Genomic DNA, 18,783 nt, shown 5'->3' on the forward strand with positions numbered 1-18,783 from the left:
CCAGGACAGCCTGCACCTTCCAGATCCTTCTAAATCTCCATCAGAGAATACACTCTCCCTTTCACAGGCCTGAAGAAGGAAGACTGCTATATATTGTGAACAGTAGAGACTGTTAATAGCTTCTTACAAGATTGAGCCTTTTCATATTCTTTTGCAGAAGGAGGGGAAGTAGACTCCATAGACTCACTAGAGACTCCAACCACTCCTCCCTCAGCTGCCCGCCTCAGCTGCAAGGGGTGTAGTGCCAGGCTGTACAGGAGTTGGGAGGTAGCCTGGGACACCGGTGATACAGTGTTTATAAAGCGTCATCCAACTGTGCTAGGTGGGACTTTGATGAGACGTGGCTGCCTGGAGCCAGCCCTACTCCCTAGAAACAAACAAACAAACAAACAACTCAGTGGTTCAACAAGCTAGACTTGGAAGTTTTTCTTTGGCCTTTTAAATTTATTTATTTATTTTTTTTGAGACAGGGTTATCTCTATACACCAGGCTGGCCTTGAATTCACAGAGATCCACCTGTCTCTGCCTTCTGAGTGCTGGGATTCAAAGCTTGCCCTATTACCACCTAACTGTTTTTGTTTTGTTTTGCTTTTATATACAATATATTTTAATCAGATTCTTTTCCTTCACCAAACTCCGCCTAGATACCCTACCACCATCACCACACAAACAGCGCCTTTTGGATGGTAAAAATACTTCCTGATTGGCTTTTCCTTTGGGGGGGCGAGGTAGGGCTGTTAGGGATGCACACCTCAGACCACGCTACAGATAGGTTCTAGCCATGAAGAGCTTTCTGAAGTCAATCTCAACTTCAGCTTTGAAAAGTATGCAGTGCAGTTGGGCGGTGGCACACGCCTTTAATCCCAGCACTCGGGAGACAGGGGAAGGTAGATCTTTGTGAATTTGAGGCCAGCCTGCTCTACAGAGTGAGTTCCAGGGCAGCCAAAGCCACACAGAGAAACCCTGTCGCCAAAAACAAACAAAACCATAAGAAAAATAATGGAACACTTCATGCATTTGTGTGTCATCCTTCCACAGAGACCATGCTAAAATCTCTGTATGGCTCCACTGTTAGCGTATCTGCTGCCAAAGCGAGCATATTTCTTTGATCTGTTGACCTCACGTTTGGAGTGAAAAGTTTTTTTTTTTTTGGTATCACTTTAGGGAAAAAGAAAAACTACACAACACCTCAAAAGTTTTCCTCAAAAGTAATTTTTCTTCTTAAGAACTAGGTTTGTGGAAAAAAAAAATCTGGAACTGAGTTGGGAACTCACGCCTCCTCAGAACTTCAGTGATTAGTGGTTGGCCTGATCCAAGGCAGTTTCTTTAAAGACTGTGCTTTGGCAGCGTTCCCACAGAGAAAGAAGATTTATTTCCTCGTCTATGTGTTCCCTTTGCCAATATTTTGCTTGCCCTTGTCCTTACTTTGAGCCATTCCTTGATTACAGCTCAAAGACGACACCCTCTAGGCAATGCACAGTTTTCACTCTGCTCTTTCAAACCGCGGGTCCTTCTTCCACTCTATCATTTAAGTCAAACCCGGGAACATATTTTCCTATCACGTATTTGCCAGACTGTAAATGAAGCACCGTTGATTGAGTATAGGTACCCACCACCAGCCCGGGTCTCCCAATGGAGAGACAGGCTGGTCCAGTGGAGTCACGCCGGCAGAAGGGCAAAGGCTCTGCCAGAGACTGCTCCTGGCACATTTAACATGGGGTAGGGAAAGGGACTGCCTTTTTAAATTTTTTTTATTTTAATTTTTATTTATTTTTTTTTCCGAGACAGGGTTTCTCTGTGTAGCCCTGGCTGTCCTGGAACTCACTCTGGAGACCAGGCTGTCCTTGAACTCAGAAATCCACCTGCCTCTGCCTCCTAAGTGCTGGGATTAAAGGCGTGCGCCACCACCGCCCGGCTTGGAAAGGGAACGCCTTAACTCAGATCAGGGATCCCTAAGTACATGGAAATTCCTCTGCGGAATGAGACCGTTCGCATCCCTCTAGATCGCGTCTAGTCTAGAGTCACCCAGTTTGCTGGTGTTCCGGGGAGCGGTTACACACTAACACGGCCCGAGACGCACGGGCAGGCGGACCCAAATCACTGGTGGATTCGGTTGCTCCACGGAACACTAGAGAAACGGACAGGAAGTGACTCTCCTATCGCGCGCCGCTTGTTTCCGGCCTGGCAGAAAGTCGTCATCCATTTTCTTTCCGTTGTCTCCAGGTGCCACTTCAGAACCGGCGCGATGGGCAAGAAGGGAAAGAAAGAGAAGAAGGGCCGCGGCGCGGAGAAGACGGCAGCCAAGATGGAGAAGAAGGTGTCCAAGCGCTCGCGGAAGGAGGAGGTGAGCGGGACCCGGAGGGGCGGGCGTGGAGCGGCGTGCGGCTGCGGGCGTGCGACCCGGAGTCGGGGTTGTGCCTGGGTCCCTGGGTGACGGGTCTGCGCCTAGCCCAGCGCCCTCAGGCCTCTCCTCTCCCGGGTCCCTTTGCAGCCCCGAGACTCCTCGTTTACCCGGTCGCTCCCTCTTCCTGTTCGGGTCCGCGTGCCTCCCCTACTGTAGGTAGAGTGAGGCAGCAGGGTGGGGCTCAGTGGAGGAGGACTGAAGTTGAGTGACTCCTGCTTTGTGCAGGTCTGCATTCCAAGAGTAAAGCAGTAACAGTCCTGCGCCTGTTTTCACTCCTGCCCCCGAAGGAGAGCAGATTTTCTTCCAGCAACCTTAGGGAATGAGCCATACGTAGGAGTTTGGGGTTTTGTCTGTTGGTTTTCGAGACAGGGTTTCTCTGTCTGTCCTGGAACTCACTCTGTTGACCAGGCTGGCCTCGAACTGAGAGAGAGCTCCGGCTACTTCTGCCTCCCGAGTGCTGGAATTAAAGGCGTGCCACCATCAGCAGGCGGAATAAGTAGGATTTAGTAACCAAACAAGTCACTAGAACTGTGCGGTGTTTCAGAACAGTTGGTCATGACCCTCACTGTCATATTCTAATAGGCATTTATTATCCAGGGACCTACAGGTGGGCCCGTGCCAAACTTCGGGCCAAGTGCTATGCTTACTGTTGTCTTAGTTCTTTCTGACCCAAGAAACTGTGGAGGCAGCTATGTGACTAAGGTTAGCTCAGTGGTCTGCCAGGCACAGTTCTTCCTGGGCTTCCATCCTCCACAACCTTGGAAGAGGGAACCTCAATTAAGAAAGGACCTCCATAAGATTGGCCTGTGTGGAGCTGGAGAGATGTCTCAGCTCTTAAGAGCATATGTTGCTCTTCCAGAGGATCCAGGTTTTATTCTGTACACCCACCTGGGGGCTCACAGCTCTGGGCGTGAATACAGTCCACAGACACACATTCAGGCAAGAAGCCTACACATGTGAAATAATACATTTTAAAAACCTGCTTCTAGGCAAATCTGAGGGGTGTTTGTGGTCTTGATTAGTGATTGATATTGGAGGGTCTAACCCATACATAGGTAGGTGGTACTGGGTCATTAAGAAAGCAAGCTGAGCAAGCCACAGTAAGCTGGCCAGTAAGCGGCTTTCCTCCTTAGCCTCTGCTTCATTCTCCGCCCCCCCTTGCTGCTCTAACTTCCTTTCATGTTGGAATGTAACCTGTAAGATGAGATAAACCCTCTCCTTCCCAATCACAGCAATAGAAAAAACAAACTACGACACCCTAGTAAACTCAGGGGAGTGGGCGCTGTGTGGGTGTGGAGAGGCTCTGTCTCAGCGCTGTCCAGCATGCCTGTTACCTTAGTGTCCAGGTCTGTGGTGACAGCAGGGAAGTCGGGGCTGTTGAGGTGGGCCACAGCTCAGCGCTGACCCCCTCATCCAGGCACTGGTCTACAGGACACAGGTCTGTTCGCATGGAGCTCCTCATATGTTAGCATGGGAATAGGAGCTGGAAACCTGTAAGCAAGAGGAACCCCAGGCACGGCTATGTAGACAGCAGGCAGGCTGTTGGCACAAGCAGGTTGTCAGGGGCCATTGAGGGCAGTGTGGCCAGGGTGCAATTTCCTTCATAGAAAACCCTTGATTGATTGGCAGGAGGGGTGTGCATGCATCTGCACCTGCAGGAAACCTGCTGCTGGTGTCACCGTATCTCCCGAATGTGTTACAACCTGTTTTCAGATCTGTGTGTTAGGACTCAGATATGATCGGATCCCAGTCCAGTCAGACCAATGGGACAAAAGATGGCTGTGCCTTTGACTCTGAGACAGGATAGGTGGTCTCACATGTAGCTGCCTTTGTATCCTTAGGAAGACCTGGAGGCCCTCATAGCCCATTTCCAGACTCTGGATGCCAAAAAGACCCAGGTCACAGAGACACCATGTCCTCCACCCTCCCCACGGTAAGTGGACAAGCTTTGCTTCCCTTTTATGGGTGAGGATATTTCAAGACAGAGTTTCCCTGTGTAGCTCTGACTGTCCTGGAACTCCTCTTCGTAGACTGGCTTGTGTCAGAAATCAGAGTTCAGCCAGCCTCTGCCTCCCAGGCCCTAGGATCAGAGGTGTGCATCCTTTTAAGACTAGAGTCTTCAGACAGGTCAGGACAGTCTACATGTAGTAGAGGTTGGGTGTCTCCTGCACCCTCTTTCAGTTAGGTCTCAGGGAGCTAGCCAGTTGCAGGGCTGAGCATGAACTTGGTATTGGCTGGAGGTTGCAGGGTGGGTCTTGTACTCTGAGCTGGGTAGAGGGCAGGGAAGGGAGTCTGCTGAGCCTGGTGTTGTGTTCTCTGACATTGCTCCTTTGTGACTTTTGTCTTGCAGGTTAAATGCCTCCCTGTCTGCTCATCCTGAGAAAGACGAATTAATCCTTTTCGGAGGTGAATATTTCAATGGCCAAAAAGTAAAGTATATGTTTTTCTTTTCTCCCAACTTTTCGGGGCCCATTTGAAGTAAATTTAAGTTGGTGATATAAATGTGTCCTGCCACCCCCTCTTGTGCTCCTACATGCTAAGTGTTAAGCCTGAGGTGGGGTGTGCATGACTAGTTCCCAGAATCCCTTAGGGGCCTGCAGCAGGGACTTCACTGCTGCAAGGGTCCTGGCTTCTTTTAGTCAGCAGAGCCTGACTCTGTTGGGCCGTATGTGCACAGTGCACTGTTGCTGGTTTGCTTTTGCTACCTTGTGGTGCCAGGCTCATGCTAGGCGTGCAGTCTGTGACACTGCTCTCGGGCCAGCCTTCAGAGCTGTTTGGAATAGAGAGTGTTAGTGAAATTGGCCTCTAGAAGGAAAGAAGTTGAAAGTGTGGTTCCGCCAGTGCCTGCCACAAGCGCCCATCATCCCACTGTCCAGCTCGCTTTCTGGGTTTTCACGCACTTAAGGTCACTGAGTGATAGGAATGCTGTGCCTGTGCAGCAGAGGCTCTCGGGCCCTGAGGAGTAGTCAGTCAGCACACTGACACGCGGTCCCTGGCATGTAAGGTCTCTGTGAGTCCTGAGTGTGCAGTGGGGAAAGACCGCTGATGCAGCCATGCCTTTCATCACGTCAGACCGTTGTTCTGTGGTGGGGCAGTGCTCTTTAAGAAACAGTGGTGTGTGGGGTGGCGCCCACCCACAGGCTGAAGCTAGTGTTCTAGGCCCATGTTAAGGTGTGCTGGGCTGAGGGAGAGACTTGGTGCCTTAGGCATGCACAGTGCATCTCCCAGTTAGTATTTTTACCAGTTTATAAATTCATTGAGACTTAAGCCTGTGGCAGGTCCAGAGTGTCTGTCATGCCCTCGCAGACCGTTTCCGTGCTTACACATGGCCTGTGTGCACTGGAGTGGGTCAGAGCACATGCTTCCTGTGGAGGACGGTCCCTGCAGCTGTCCCCTGGCCGCCCGCATGCCTTCTGTGGCCTTGACAGTCCGCTTGCTTCCTGCAGACCTTCATGTATAATGAACTCTACATCTACAGTATCAGAAAGGACACCTGGACAAAAGTTGACATCCCTGCTCCACCTCCCAGGCGCTGTGCTCATCAGGTAAGGCCAGAACTGACTGTCGGTCATCTGCACACGAAAGGCTATCATTTCACCTGCCTCCTACATCCTTCTGGGTCTTTGAGCAAGGATCTCTGGAGCCCCGCCTAGTCTTGAGCTCACGGCATCCTCTTGCCTTAAGCCTCCTGCGTGATGGACTGAGAAGCTGGAGCTGCCATCTGGGTTCTGCATCTTCCCTGGACTCCTTACTGAGTTGCAGTGCACTGGTCTGAGAGGGATGGAGCCCCGCTCCAAATGGTGTGCTGATCGAAGGCACTGCTGTGTGTGACAAGGCAGTGAGCTGTAGCGCCTTTTGGATTAGAGCATCCAATGCGCCTTGGGGCTGGGCCGGTGCTGAGCACAGATGGTGCAGTGTTGAGGCGTGGATCAGGTGGTGCTGGTTGACTTTGTCAGCTTGACATAAGCTAGCATCACCTGGAGAGAGGGAACCTCCTTTGAGGAAGTGTCTCCATCAAATTCTCCTGTGGGCAAATGTGGGGGGCATTTTCTTGATTAGTGATTGATATGGGAGGGCTCAGATCGCTGTGGCTGGCGTTGGTCCTGGGCAAGTGGTCCTGTGTCATATAGGGACGCAAGCTGAGCAGGCTGGGGGAGAAAGTCAGGAGGCAGCATTCCTCCATGGCTCTTGTTAGGGTCCTGCCTCAGGGTCCTGCCCTGGGAGCCCTCAGTGATGTGTAGTATATCCCCTGTGCAAGCTGAAGTAAACCCTCTTCTCTCCAAGTTGGTCTGCTCTGTTTTAGCAGAGCAGGAGGATGGAGACTACAGGGCTCATGAAGGTAAGGGAAGACCAGTGTGGGTGGCAGCTGGGTTTTCACTGGCTATTGTGGCAGTGAGCTGTGGATGGGAAGATTAGTGTGCACTGAGTGCCTGTCCTGGTCCTGCCTCCTCTGTGTGCTGGGTGCCCTCTGCTGTTGGGCCTTCCTGCCCGAGCTCTCTGTTTTGTGCCTGGTTCAGTCTTGAGGGTGTCTGGTTTGGGCAGAGCTTGAGTTCCTTCAGCAGAGGGTGAGGCTGGTATCAGAGACCTGTGTTGTGTTTTGTTCTGGTGGTGGGGAGATAAAGTGGAGCACAGAGTGTGCATGTGTATATGCATATGTACACATACATGCACGCGCACACACACATGCACGCGTGCACACACGGCACACACATGCTGGCTGGCTGTGCGGATGGTCTCTGTTAAATTTTTGTACACTTACCTTCCCTGTGTTCCATGCAGTGGCAAGGGAATGCACACACCAAGGAGAGCATGGCCTTGGTGGGGCCCCTCAGTGAGGCTGTCCTCCTTTGCACCTGTGTGTGGTGTACCAGCTGATACCTGGTCATGTGGCCTCCTCCTGGCTCTGATCCAGAGGGAAGGGTGCTTGCTACCAGCTTATGTGTTTTTTGGGGAATTGCTGCTCATATGCGGGGTGTGTGTGTGTGTGTGTTTTCAAGTGTTTTTTGTTCTGTTTTGCTTTTGCTCTTTGCTTTTGGTTCATTTCCAACCAGTGAGGGCCCAGGGAATGCCGCCTGTGGGTGACAGAGGGCGGGGGCAGACAGTCACAGGGGAAGCAGCCTGTGCGTGGTAGAGGGTGGGGTCAGACAGTGACAGGGGAAGGTGCTTGTGGGTTGGGGGGGGGGTTGGGGGGGTGGGGGGGGTGGGGGGGGTGGGGGGGGATGGGGCAGACAGTGACAGGGGAAGCAGCCTATGGGTGACAGAGGGTGGGGTCAGACAGTGTAGCCAGTCCAGCCCGAGGGCTGGTCTCCTGAGAGTGATTGGGGCTGTTGTGTAGACACAGTGGCCTTGGCCTGGCTCTGGTTTCATGAGGTCTGTCCTGACTGGGAGGCTCTTGTAGGAATCAGTTGTGTTGGGTTCTTTACCTACATTTAACAGCAGCTGACTGTGGGATGCCCACTTTTAATCCCAGTGCTAGGATGTCCACGGACGACAGAGTTGAACATCTGGTGACTTATTTATTTGTTGAAACAGGTTTTTTTTTTTCTTTCTTTTTTTTTTTTTTTTTTTTTTTTTTTTTTTTTTTGGTTCTTTTTGGAGGCAGGGTTTCTCTGTGTAGCCCTGTCTGTCCTGGAACTCACTCTGTAGACCAGGCTGGCCTTGAACTCAGAAATCCACCTGCCTCTGCCTCCCAGAGTGCTGGGATTACAGGCGTGCGCCACCACCGCCCAGTGAAACAGGGTTTTTTATTGGACCCAGGATTCACTGGCTGGCTGGCCCCCAAGCCTTGGGAGGTCTCCCCCCTCTGCCTCCTCAGCACTAGGATTACAAGCACAGGCTGCCATGCTCAGCTTGCTTTGTTTGCTGGAAATGTGGGCTCTGGAGGACTGAGCTCATCTCCTCCGGCCTGCACAGCCCGCACTGGCTGCACTAAGTCTCCCTCAGCCTCTACTGTTTACTTCTATTGTGTACAGACTTAAAAAGCCTCCAAGTGCTGTTGTCTAGATGGTGAGTGGGAAGTACACACACCAAGGTTTCGTTGTGCCCCTTGCACACAAGCTCAGCTTTCTCATGTGTGTGGGCAAAGTGTATGCTACAGCCACAGCACATGGAGGAGTCTGAGGCCAGCTCCTGAAAGTCAGTTCTCCCTCTGCACTGTGGCTTCCGGGCCACAGCCATCAGGCATCTGCCGTAAGTCTGTCCGCTTACCCTCCCGGCACTCTCATTTCTCTTTGTGCTGGGCACCTGGGATCAACTGACCAAACTCTTCCTATATGCACACCTTGGTCTGCATAGTGAGTTCCAGGCCAGTTAGGACTGTGTAGTGTGACCCACTGAAAAGAAAAGAGAATGAACCACCTCTCAGCAGTTCCAAAAGCTCCCTGAAAGAGGGTAGACAGTCCCTTGGGGTTAAACACCTTGGCACTAAATCCCAAGTGGACAACTGGTTCCTCGGGTTCCAGGGTTTTTGTTTGTTTGTTTTTCATTTTTTCCAATATGGAGTATATCGATTTTTTTCCTATTTGTATATATTTTTGGATAAACAAAAGACTGCCGCCGGGCACTCTGGGAGGCAGAAGCCTGGTCTACAGAGTGAGTTCCAGGACAGCCAGAGAAATACAGAGAAACCCTGTCTTGAAAAAACCAAATCCAAAAACGAAAACCAAAACCAAACAAACAAACAAAACAAAAGACTGCCCTCTGCTCTGCCCCTGACTTACATAAGCATGGGGTATATATGTATTGCCAGGGGTGGGAGGGGTGTATCTGTAATTTGTAAAATTTTATTTATATTTCATGTGCATTGGTGTTTTTGCCAGCTTGTATGTCTGTCTGAGATGTCAGATCCCTGGAATTGGTGTTACAGTTATAAGCTGTCATGCATGTGCTGGGAATTGAACCTGGGACTTCTGGAGAGAAACCTGTGCTTTTAACTGCTGAGCCATGTCTGGCCCTGTTTTTTTTTTAACTTAAAAGTTTTTTTTACGTCATTTATTTCGCGTGCGTGCGTGCGTGTGTGTGTGTGTGTGTGTGTGTATGTGTTTATTTTTTCTTGTTGTTGTTGTTGTTTTCTCGAGACAGGGTTTCGTGAGTTCCTGGCTGTCCTGGAACTCACTTTGTAGACCAGGCTGGCCTCGAACTCAGAAATCCGCCTGCCTCTGCCTCCCAGAGTGCTGGGATTACAGGCGTGCTCCACCACCGCCCGGCTGTGTTTATTTTTTCTTATGTTTTGTTTTGTTTTTTGTTTGCAGAAAAGATTTTTTTGGGGTAGCCTTGGTTGTTCTGGAACTCACTCTGTAGGCCAGGGTGGTTTCAAACTCAAAGATCACCCTGCCTCTGCTTCCCAAGTGCTGGGATTAAAGGCATGGACCACCACTGCCTGGAGGGCATGCATGCGTGTATGTATGTGCATGCGTGTTTAGCATTGACATACATTTGGAAGTCTGAGGATGTTTTGGAGTTAGTTCTTACCTTTGAGCGTGTGGCTTCCAGACACTGGGCTCAGTCGCCAGGGTTGGAGGCAAGTCCCTTCCTGGCCGAGCCCCCGCATGCTCCTTTCCCAGAATGCGCAGTACTTGACAGCTTTCTCTGTTGTACTCTGGCTAGCTCCTCTGCAGGCTTCTTCTCACCAGAAGCATTAAAGCTGCAGACCCCTCTAGACCTGACTGCAGCTCCCTCCGGTGTACCCGCTGCTCTGTGGGTGTAGATCATTAGGATCTAGAGTGTTCTCATGGATTCAGATGGTATTTGACCTTTGGGTTACAGAACTTAGCAGTTATTTAGCATACAAATACTTTCAGAAGTTTTTCCAGATATCTTTTTGTAAGGAAGCCTTCATGCTTCAGACTGTGTGAGGGTTACTTTGTAGCCCATGATCTCTCTGTGAAGACTGTGCCCTCAAACTGCATTGCATGAAGTGTCTAGGATTTGGTTCTTCCATGAACTCACTGGCGTATACCTCATATACTCACATGTGTTCATATAGTGTCAGTACGCTCATATATAGGTTCATATACCTCACATACGTGTCAACATACCTCACATCTACTCGTGATTGCCTATAGGCACACACATGCATACAATCACCTTCATATGCACACACCTTACATTCCTGTCTATATACTTCATGTAGTTGCATATACCATATATATACATGTGTATACAGTTCATACACAAATTTATACCCCACACTCTCACACCCGCATAAAATGCTTCCTGGACACTATGTTGTCTGAGTGTAAGTAGGTGTTTATCTTGCAGTTTAGGGAAGCATGGGTGTGTTGGGTCTTTTAGTATAATTAATATTCCTAGAGAAGTTTGTTCCAGAAGCTTGCCCTTGGAGCCAGGAGATAGTGACTGAGGGAGTCCCTGAGGTGCTAGGTAGATGGCATTGATGCTGTGGGTCCTGCTGGGCCAGCGGTGCTGACTTGGCTGTTCACCTCATCTGTTTGCTTTCTTTTAACAGGCGGTGGTGGTGCCCCAGGGTGGTGGGCAGCTGTGGGTCTTCGGTGGGGAGTTTGCATCTCCCGATGGCGAGCAGTTCTACCATTACAAGGACCTGTGGGTGCTGCACTTGGCCACTAAGACCTGGGAACAGATTCGGTAAGATTCTGGGTAGGAGCCTGAGCCCTGGCCTCAGTGTGTGCTCCTGATTGGGTTTGGGTTAATGGGGTGGGGTGTGTGTGTGCAGGGTACTGTCCTGGGAGGTGGGAAGAGTTTTGGTGGAGGCATTATCTGGGGTAGTGTTCAGTGAGCAGTGGTGGGCTGGAGTCACCCTCTCGGAGCTGCTGCTGGGAAAGCTGCTCCTCATAGAGATCTGTCATGTTAGGGCCAGGGGGTCGCCGTGAGTCAGATGGACAGAGAGATGGCAGAGTTGGTCAGAGGACAGGGCGACCTTCATGGTTCTTGGGAAGCCAGCTTAGGGAGCTGGGGCTTGAGTCCACCTCTGCTGCATGCTACCACTATGTCTGTTACTGTGTCTGCATGAGAATTGCTGTGGAGAGGAGCCTGGCAGAATGGCTAATCGCCAGCTGACTTACTGCTTTCATGCTCTTTGGGTGCCACCTGCCCTGTTGCCAGGGATGTGCATGTCACAGTGTAAGGGAACTGCCCTTTCTCTGATAAACCAGTAAACCAGGGTTGAAACAGGGACCAGAGTCTCCTGGCCTTTATGTATGCAGTGGTCTGTCTGTGTGTAGGCCTGCACACCAAAAGAGGACACCAGATCCCGTTATAGGAGGTTGTGAGCCACCACATGATTGTTGGGAATTGAACTCAGGACCTCTGGAAGAGTGGCAAGACCTCTGAGTCGTCTCTCCACCCCCTTAGTTACCTTTTTTTTTTAAAAAAGAATTATTTATTTTATGTATATGAGTACACTGTAGCTGTCTTCAGACACACCAGAGGAGGGCATCAGAGTCCATTACAGATGGCTGTGAGCTACCATGTGGTTGCTGGGAATTGAACTCAGGACCTCTGGAAGAGCAGACAGTGCTCTAACTGCTGAGTCATCTCTCCAACCCTTAGATACCATTCTTAACCCTTTGGCTTTGGCCACAGACTCACAGCATGTGGAAGGTGATTCTTTATGTTATTTATGTGCTTTATGGTGGTGTTTTTGTTTGTTTTTGTTTTTTTTTTTTTTGTCCAAGTCACTGTTAAAGGAGTCTCTGCCAATAGTTTTAGGCTTAGTGTAGCCTCTGACATTATCAGGGAGAGTGTGCTGAGATAGACCCTGTGGGGAACATTTGCCTCATAACCAGGTATAATAGGTGTTTTATAAGTCATTTTTGGCCCTTTTAGGAACCCCAAACCCCTAAGTGAACTGTCCATTGTTGATACAGGCTTAACCAAGTCAAATGTCCACCGTAGCTTTCATCCCCCAGGTATTTACAAGGGTGAATACCTATTGAGATTAGCTAAGCCAGTCTCCTTGATCCAGCTGGATAGCATAAAAGCACCTCCTTGTCTGTGTTCCTCTTCTTGCTCAACTGTATGGAGTAGCTCTATCTCCCTGTTCAACTGTATATAATAGGCACTCTGAGCTTCCTGAGTCCTGTGGTTTCTACATAGACATCCTGGTCTACCTAAACCCAGCTGTTTTATATGTCTGTCTCCATCTTTTTGTCATTCTCCTGCCTTCCAGTCAGATCCGACCCTGGAGCTGAGCTGGTGCAGACGTGGCAGTCAGCAGTGAGCACTGGTCAGCCTGCCTTGGTGTGCACATGCCTGGGTGTTGCATTCTGTCTCTCAGAGTGCCGGTATCAGGGACCTGGGATGGCATCCGCTGTATTGATTTGAGCCTGCCTCACTGTGTAAGGAAGGCCTCTGATGAAATGCAAAAGAACAGTGTGTGCGAAATGGTCACACCTCTCTTAGCTGCATACTTTTAAATAATAGATATTTTATTTATTATATGTACAGCTTTCCACCTGACTGCATGCACGCAGGCCAGAAGAGGGCACCAGATCTCATCTTAGATGGTTGTGAACTACCATGTGGTTGCTGGGAATTAAACTCAGGACCTCTGGAAGAGCAGTAAGTGCTCTTAACCTCTGAGCCATCTCTCCAGCCCCTAATAATAGACATTTTAAATGATGCTCTGAGCCTAATAAAGGGATACACAGGGCAAAGTAGATTCTATTTTCAAAGTGTGATCCTGCTTCTAAAACTCTTGAATTTCCAAATAAACAGTGCTCTTACCTGAGGCTCATAATGATGTCACAAAGCAGCCCGTAGGAAAGCTTGGGTTAGGGTAGCTCCTTCAGTCTTCTGCTCCTCCTTTTTCAGTCTGAGACAGTCTTACCATGCAGCCCTGGCAGGCCTGGAACTGCCTTGTAGACCAGGCCGACCTTGATCTCAGAGATCCACTTGTTTGTACCTCATGCAGAGTTTGGAATTAAAGGTGAGTTAGGCACTAGAGTGTGTGGTTGGAGCATTGTCCCTGCACTGATAGAACGGCCACAGAGAAGCCCTGGCAATCTGCTTCAGTAGGTTTTCTTATTTTGAGGGAAAACAGGGGTTTGAGACAGGGTTTCTCTTGTTTGCCTTGCCTGACCTGAATCTCACTCTGTAGACCAGGCTGGCCTCGAATTCTGGGAGATCTGCCTGTCTCTACCTCCTGAGTACTGGGATTAAACATGTGCCACCAACGCCTGGCTTCTGTCTTCTTAAGAAAGGGAAAGGCAACCAGCCAAAATGAACACTTTATCATTTCTAGGGTAGAGTTTTCCTGAAATATATTTGATTTTAGTGTATGTTTTTATTCCTAAGGGGAGTAGGTTTCATTCAAGGGAACTGAGGTTGAGAGAGGTTGAATAGTGAGAGAGGTGAGAAGGACCGAGGAACCAGGTGCCCTCTGACAAGATACGCCTTCCTAAAAACAAAGCTTATTTTATGTGTGTGGGAGTTTTGCTAGCATCTGTGTCCGTGCACCACTTGGGTCTTTAGTGTTTGAGGAGGCCAGAAGAGGGCTTGAGATTACTTAGGACTGGAGTTCCAGTCGTGAACTGCCATGCAGGTGCCGAGTTTCAAACTCACGGCCTCTGTAAGAGCAGCACATACTCTTTTTTTTTTTTTTTTTTAATTTATTAAAGATTTATTTATATGAGTACACTGTAGCTATCCTCAGACACACCAGAAGAGGGTGTCAGATGGTTGTGAGCCACCATGTGGTTGTTGGGATTTGAACTCAGGACCTCTGGAAGAGCAGTCAGTGCTCTAACCGCTGAGCCATCTCCCCAGCCCCTTCCTGCAGCACATACTCTTAACCAGTGAGCCGGTTCTCTAGCCCAGCTGCCTGTCCCGAAGGTTTTAGAGCTTGTGTGGCACCACCTCTAATCACAGCATGGGTTCTGTGATGGAGAGTCCCAGTCAGCAAAGCCCAGGAGATTGCCAGTCGCTCGGCTCCATGTCAGGTCACCTGAGAAGCCTCTGTGCCCTGACCTGCTCCCTCTGCCCACCAGACCTCTGCTTGGCTTTGAGCCTCTTCTAGTAGATTCTGTCTGACATACTCCCACCCTCCCAACACCCCCCCATCCCGTACATTGGCTTTGAGAGTCCAGACTCTAGCCCTGTGTCTTATTGTAGAGCATCTCAGTATGTGAACATGCTCCCTTTCCCTTGGCCCGGCACACTGGCACACTGCCATGTCTCATGGCAGGCAGAGGTTTGCACTACTGTTGGCCAGAGGTTTGTGCTCTTTGGCTCTGGCTTGACTGGCAAGCATATTCCTGTTCCATTGCTACCTGGCACTGCCCAGCAGTCCAGGAGAGACTCAGTGCTGCAGCCTGGCAGTGTGGCACCTCTAGTCTCTGCTTCGCTGTGTTAGTGCGTGTTTCTGTAGCTGTCGACAGTCAGCAGACACCCATGACAGGAAGCCACTGTAGCTGCTCATTCCCAGGAGGACAAGCCTCATGGTCACAGGAGCCTGGCCTTGCATCAGTGCTGGGGACACAGCAGAGTTCAGGGCTATTTGGAGAGTCCTTCAGGCTCTGTCGAGAGTAGGAGCTGCACACAGTGCCTGATTTATGTGGAGCTGGCCTGGTTCTGGATTGGCAGCGCAGATTCTGTGCATACCTGTGAGTCACAGAGAAGGTGCACAGACACCAAGGCAAGCCCGACTCCCCACAGTGGAGGAGAAGCAGGGTGCTAGCACTGGTCTCCTCCCTTCTCTTCAGCAAGTGCCACCTCAGCCGTGGCCTGTAGTCACCAGGCCATGTGCCGTGAAACCCTTCCTGCCCCGTGATATCTTTCCCTGTGTGTGAAGTCTAATCAAAATGAGGGGGTTGGTACACTGATAGGAAAGTCAGATCCTACAAGGACAAGAGAAACCATGCCCTTTGTGGGGTCTGTGTCCAGCCTGGGGAGGACGGACTGTAGCCATGCCCTGGAGCGCCCGCCCTCTTGGTAGTTTGTTGTTGCCTGTTGCGGTCAGTTTCTGTTTTGATTTTCTGAGACAGACTTTGAGTCTCTAAGCCAGACTGACTTTGACTTCACAGCAGTCCTGCCTCAGCCTCCTCAGTGCTAGTATTGGAAACCCGAGTTTCATGCCCACTGCAATAGTCTTTATGGTAGCTCTTATTGCAGAATGGTTTATGTAAGCTATAATCATCCTGTAAACAGTGCAAGATTTGTACTCGGTAAGTACAGTGCCTGACACCTGTGTTAGGGTTTTAGAGAAAGTGCTGATAGACTGAGTCTGTATATAAGAACAGGCTTTATTAGACAGGGTTAGTCTGTGGTCCAACTGTTCCAACAATGGCTGTTTCCTGATGGAAAGTCTTAATAGTTTGGTCTTCAAGGCTAGATGTCTCAGATGGTCTTCAGTCTCTGTCAAACCGTAAGCAGCAGGCTTGAATAAGCAAAACATTCTTCAAAGCAAAGGCATAAACTTGCCAGTGAGAGTGCCGGTGACGCTGACCAGGCAGAAAGCAAAAACTTCTTCTTCCATGTTCTTTTGTTTAGGCTGCCACCAGAAGGTGTGGCCCAGATTTAGTCGGGTCTTCCCTTTCGCATGGTCCAAGATAAGAGAAATCCCTGACAGGTGTACTCAACAGCATGGGGTTTACTTAATTCCAAGTGGTCAAGTTGACAACCAGGAACAGCTGTCACAATGCCAGGCCTGAGAACCTCGAGGGCTGACCCTGTCACTCATAGAAAGGCAGGCACAGTGGCACACGCTGTAGCCTGTATGCTGTGGGGAGGGTGTGGATGGAGGAGGGTGTGGCCCAGTAGATGAGTAGAGAGGGATTGAGGACTTTACCAGCATCGACCCAGTTTCCGCTTTGCACAGAAAGGCTTAAGAACATACGTGTGTAACCCCCGCCCCCCAATTTCACAATCATAAAGTTGAATGAGTGTTCTTAGTGTATTCACTTGCCCATTGCAATATGCAGTGTTAGTCTAAAGGATTTCTAGCCCTAAAAACAAAACAAAACAAAACACTCTGCTCTTCAGCCACCCTGTCCCCACTTCGTCTGAGTTTGCCTCTTGTGGCTGTGTGTATGTGGGGGGGATTCTGAAATACTGTGGCCTTCCGTGTCTGTCTGTTACTCAGAATGAGGTTTGTTTGCTTGCTTTCTTTCTTTCTTTCTTTCTTTCTTTCTTTCTTTCTTTCTTTCTTTCTTTCTTTCTTCTTTGTTTTTTTTGGATTTGGTTTTTTTGTTTTGTTTTGTTTTGTTTTTGAGACAGGGTTTCACTGTATAGCCCTGGCTATCCTGGAATTCACTCTGTAGACCAGGCTGGCCTGGAACTCAGAAATTCGCCTGCTTCTGAGCATGAGGTTTTCAAGTTCACCATGTTGTAGTGTTTAATTCCACAGACCATTTAACCATTTGTCTGATGGTGGGCATTGGGGTTTCTGCATTTTCATATGCACTAATGCTTACTTCAGTAGATAATCAAAAATTAGTGTAAAAGTGTGTGTGGTGAGTAAGGTGTGGTGGTGCATGCCTTTAATTCCAGCACTTGGGAGGTAGAGGCAAGCAGAGCTTTGTGAGTTCTATGACAGCCAGAGCTGTTACACAGAGAAACCCTGTCTTAAGAAAGCCAAAAAAGTGTTTGTTCTATGATGAACCTTGTGACCTTGAGCATGGAGTTCAGTCCTTTGCTAAGCTCGGCATGGCCATGGCCAGTGGGTCCTGTGTAGTGTTGAAGTGTAGACACAAACCTAACTCAGCACTAGTGTTGAGTGCATGGCTGCTCACTCTCTAAGGTGCACTGGGGTCTGATGCGTGAACATCCTCTGTGACTATCTCAGTGGCCGGGGCTGAGCTTGGGGGTGTTGGCTGGCAACACGCCCTGTGGGAATGCCGTTCTGTGCACAGCCCAGGAGAGCTAAGAGCCCGGCACCCACGCCATTGCGTGTGTCTTTGTGCTATACATAGGCTTCTGCTTGAGTGGGGCAGGCTGAGGTTTTTAGCTCCGTATTTAGGATTGAAAACCCTATTGGAGATTGGAGTGTGAATGGGCTCCCAGGAGGGTGGCTCTGATTCTCTAGAGGGGAACATGGGACCTTTTTATAGCCCCTTCCCTCTTTTCTTAGTTACAAATAGTGGTGCTGCTGCCACAAGTGCACTGAGTCCTTGGCATCTGGGTCAGCCAGAGGATGGCCTGTGGGCTTCCTGTTAAGGAGCCTGGCCCGGGCCTCCATGGTTCTGGGGACATGGATAGCCAGCTTACAGAGGCCTTGACTTCCGTAACTGGGTGGCTCTGGGAATGCCCTTCTCTTCTGTGTCTGCTCTAGAGTAGAGTGATGTGTGTGAGTGTGCTGCTTCAGTTGAACAGTGAGCACTTTTTCCAGGCTCCTCATAGGCCAGTGTGCCCGAGACTCTGTGGGGGCGTGGCTCTGACCACAGCAGTAAGGACATAGCTGTGCCGTCTCCTCACCCTGGGATGTGGACTGCTTCCCGAGAAGGCCTTTGCCCATGTGTGTGTGCATCAAGGCCCCTCTGCAGCACGATCCAGGAAGCCTGTGTGTTATGTGATGCTCTGCCTCAAACTGGCTCTTTGGAGCCTGGAAGTTAATGTTTCCTGTTTTTAATCATGAATTTTGGTGCTAGAACATGCTTACTAAATTACAAGTAATAGAAAGCCAGGAGGAGGCAAATAAGTTAGTTGACAAATTATAGACCCTCAACCGAGTGAGATTTTCTGTATAGGATTATAACTGAGGGTGAAGGAGACCTGACTGGTACAAGGTGCCTGAAGGCTGAGTCTCCAGAATGTGTGTCTGTAGAAGGTAGCAATGGCTTCTGGCTGGATCTGTAGACAGGCGTGCTGGCCGTCCTGAGTGGCATCAGCAGGGATGTTGGTGTTGGGAAGCCTGGTGGAGGAGCTTGAGCAAGGGTAGCAGCCTTGTGATGTGCCTTGAATGCTGCATCTGAACGTTCGCTCATGAATGGTGGCTTCGGGGCAGGAGCCTTTCAATGTTGACATTCTGTGCTGTGTGCTTGGTGGGAGCCTTGATGCAAGAGTTTCTCTGTGTAACAGAGCACTGGCTATCCTGGACTAGCTTTGTAGACCAGGCTGGCCTTGAACTCAGCCACTGCTACTGCCTCTGAGTGATGAGCTTAAAGGCGGGTGCCACCTCACCTGACCTCTTTTTTTTTTTTTAAGTTGTAGTTTATCTGTTGTGTGTGGGGCGAGAATGTGGATTTGGGGGCCTTTGGAAGCCAGAGAGGGTGTCAGATACATGACTGTGAGCCTACTGTGGGTGCTCCAAACTGACCCCTCAGTTCCTAGCAGAGCAGAGCAACAAGTGTGTCTAATGGCTGAGCCCTCTCAGACTGCAGCCTTGGGGATTTTTGCATAAAACCCTGTTTGTAGAATTTTCACATCCCTCTTGGGGGCCGTGAGAGGGCCTGGAGAGAATACTGCAC

At 49.8% G+C, this 18,783-nt stretch overlaps 1 protein-coding gene and 1 non-coding gene across 2 annotated transcripts in view; one reads left to right on the top strand and one right to left on the bottom strand.

Annotated features, from left to right (window-relative positions):
- Nucleotides 1–993: 993 nt before the first annotated feature.
- LOC127672231 (U6 spliceosomal RNA) lies at nt 994–1,099 on the bottom strand. The gene has a single exon (XR_007974889.1). It is a non-coding gene; the product is annotated as a U6 spliceosomal RNA (small nuclear RNA).
- A 1,081-nt stretch (nt 1,100–2,180) lies between these two features.
- Nucleotides 2,181–18,783, top strand: part of Klhdc4 (kelch domain containing 4) — a 29,277-nt gene continuing 12,674 nt past the window's right edge. Inside the window, 5 exon segments of the mRNA XM_052166739.1 lie at nt 2,181–2,344; nt 4,246–4,337; nt 4,755–4,833; nt 5,851–5,949; nt 10,869–11,005. Of these exon segments, the coding sequence (XP_052022699.1) occupies nt 2,246–2,344; nt 4,246–4,337; nt 4,755–4,833; nt 5,851–5,949; nt 10,869–11,005 (506 nt within the window). The 5' untranslated portion in view covers nt 2,181–2,245.

Source organism: Apodemus sylvaticus, chromosome 21 (assembly GCF_947179515.1).
Source record: "Apodemus sylvaticus chromosome 21, mApoSyl1.1, whole genome shotgun sequence".
Lineage (NCBI taxonomy): Eukaryota > Metazoa > Chordata > Mammalia > Rodentia > Muridae > Apodemus > Apodemus sylvaticus.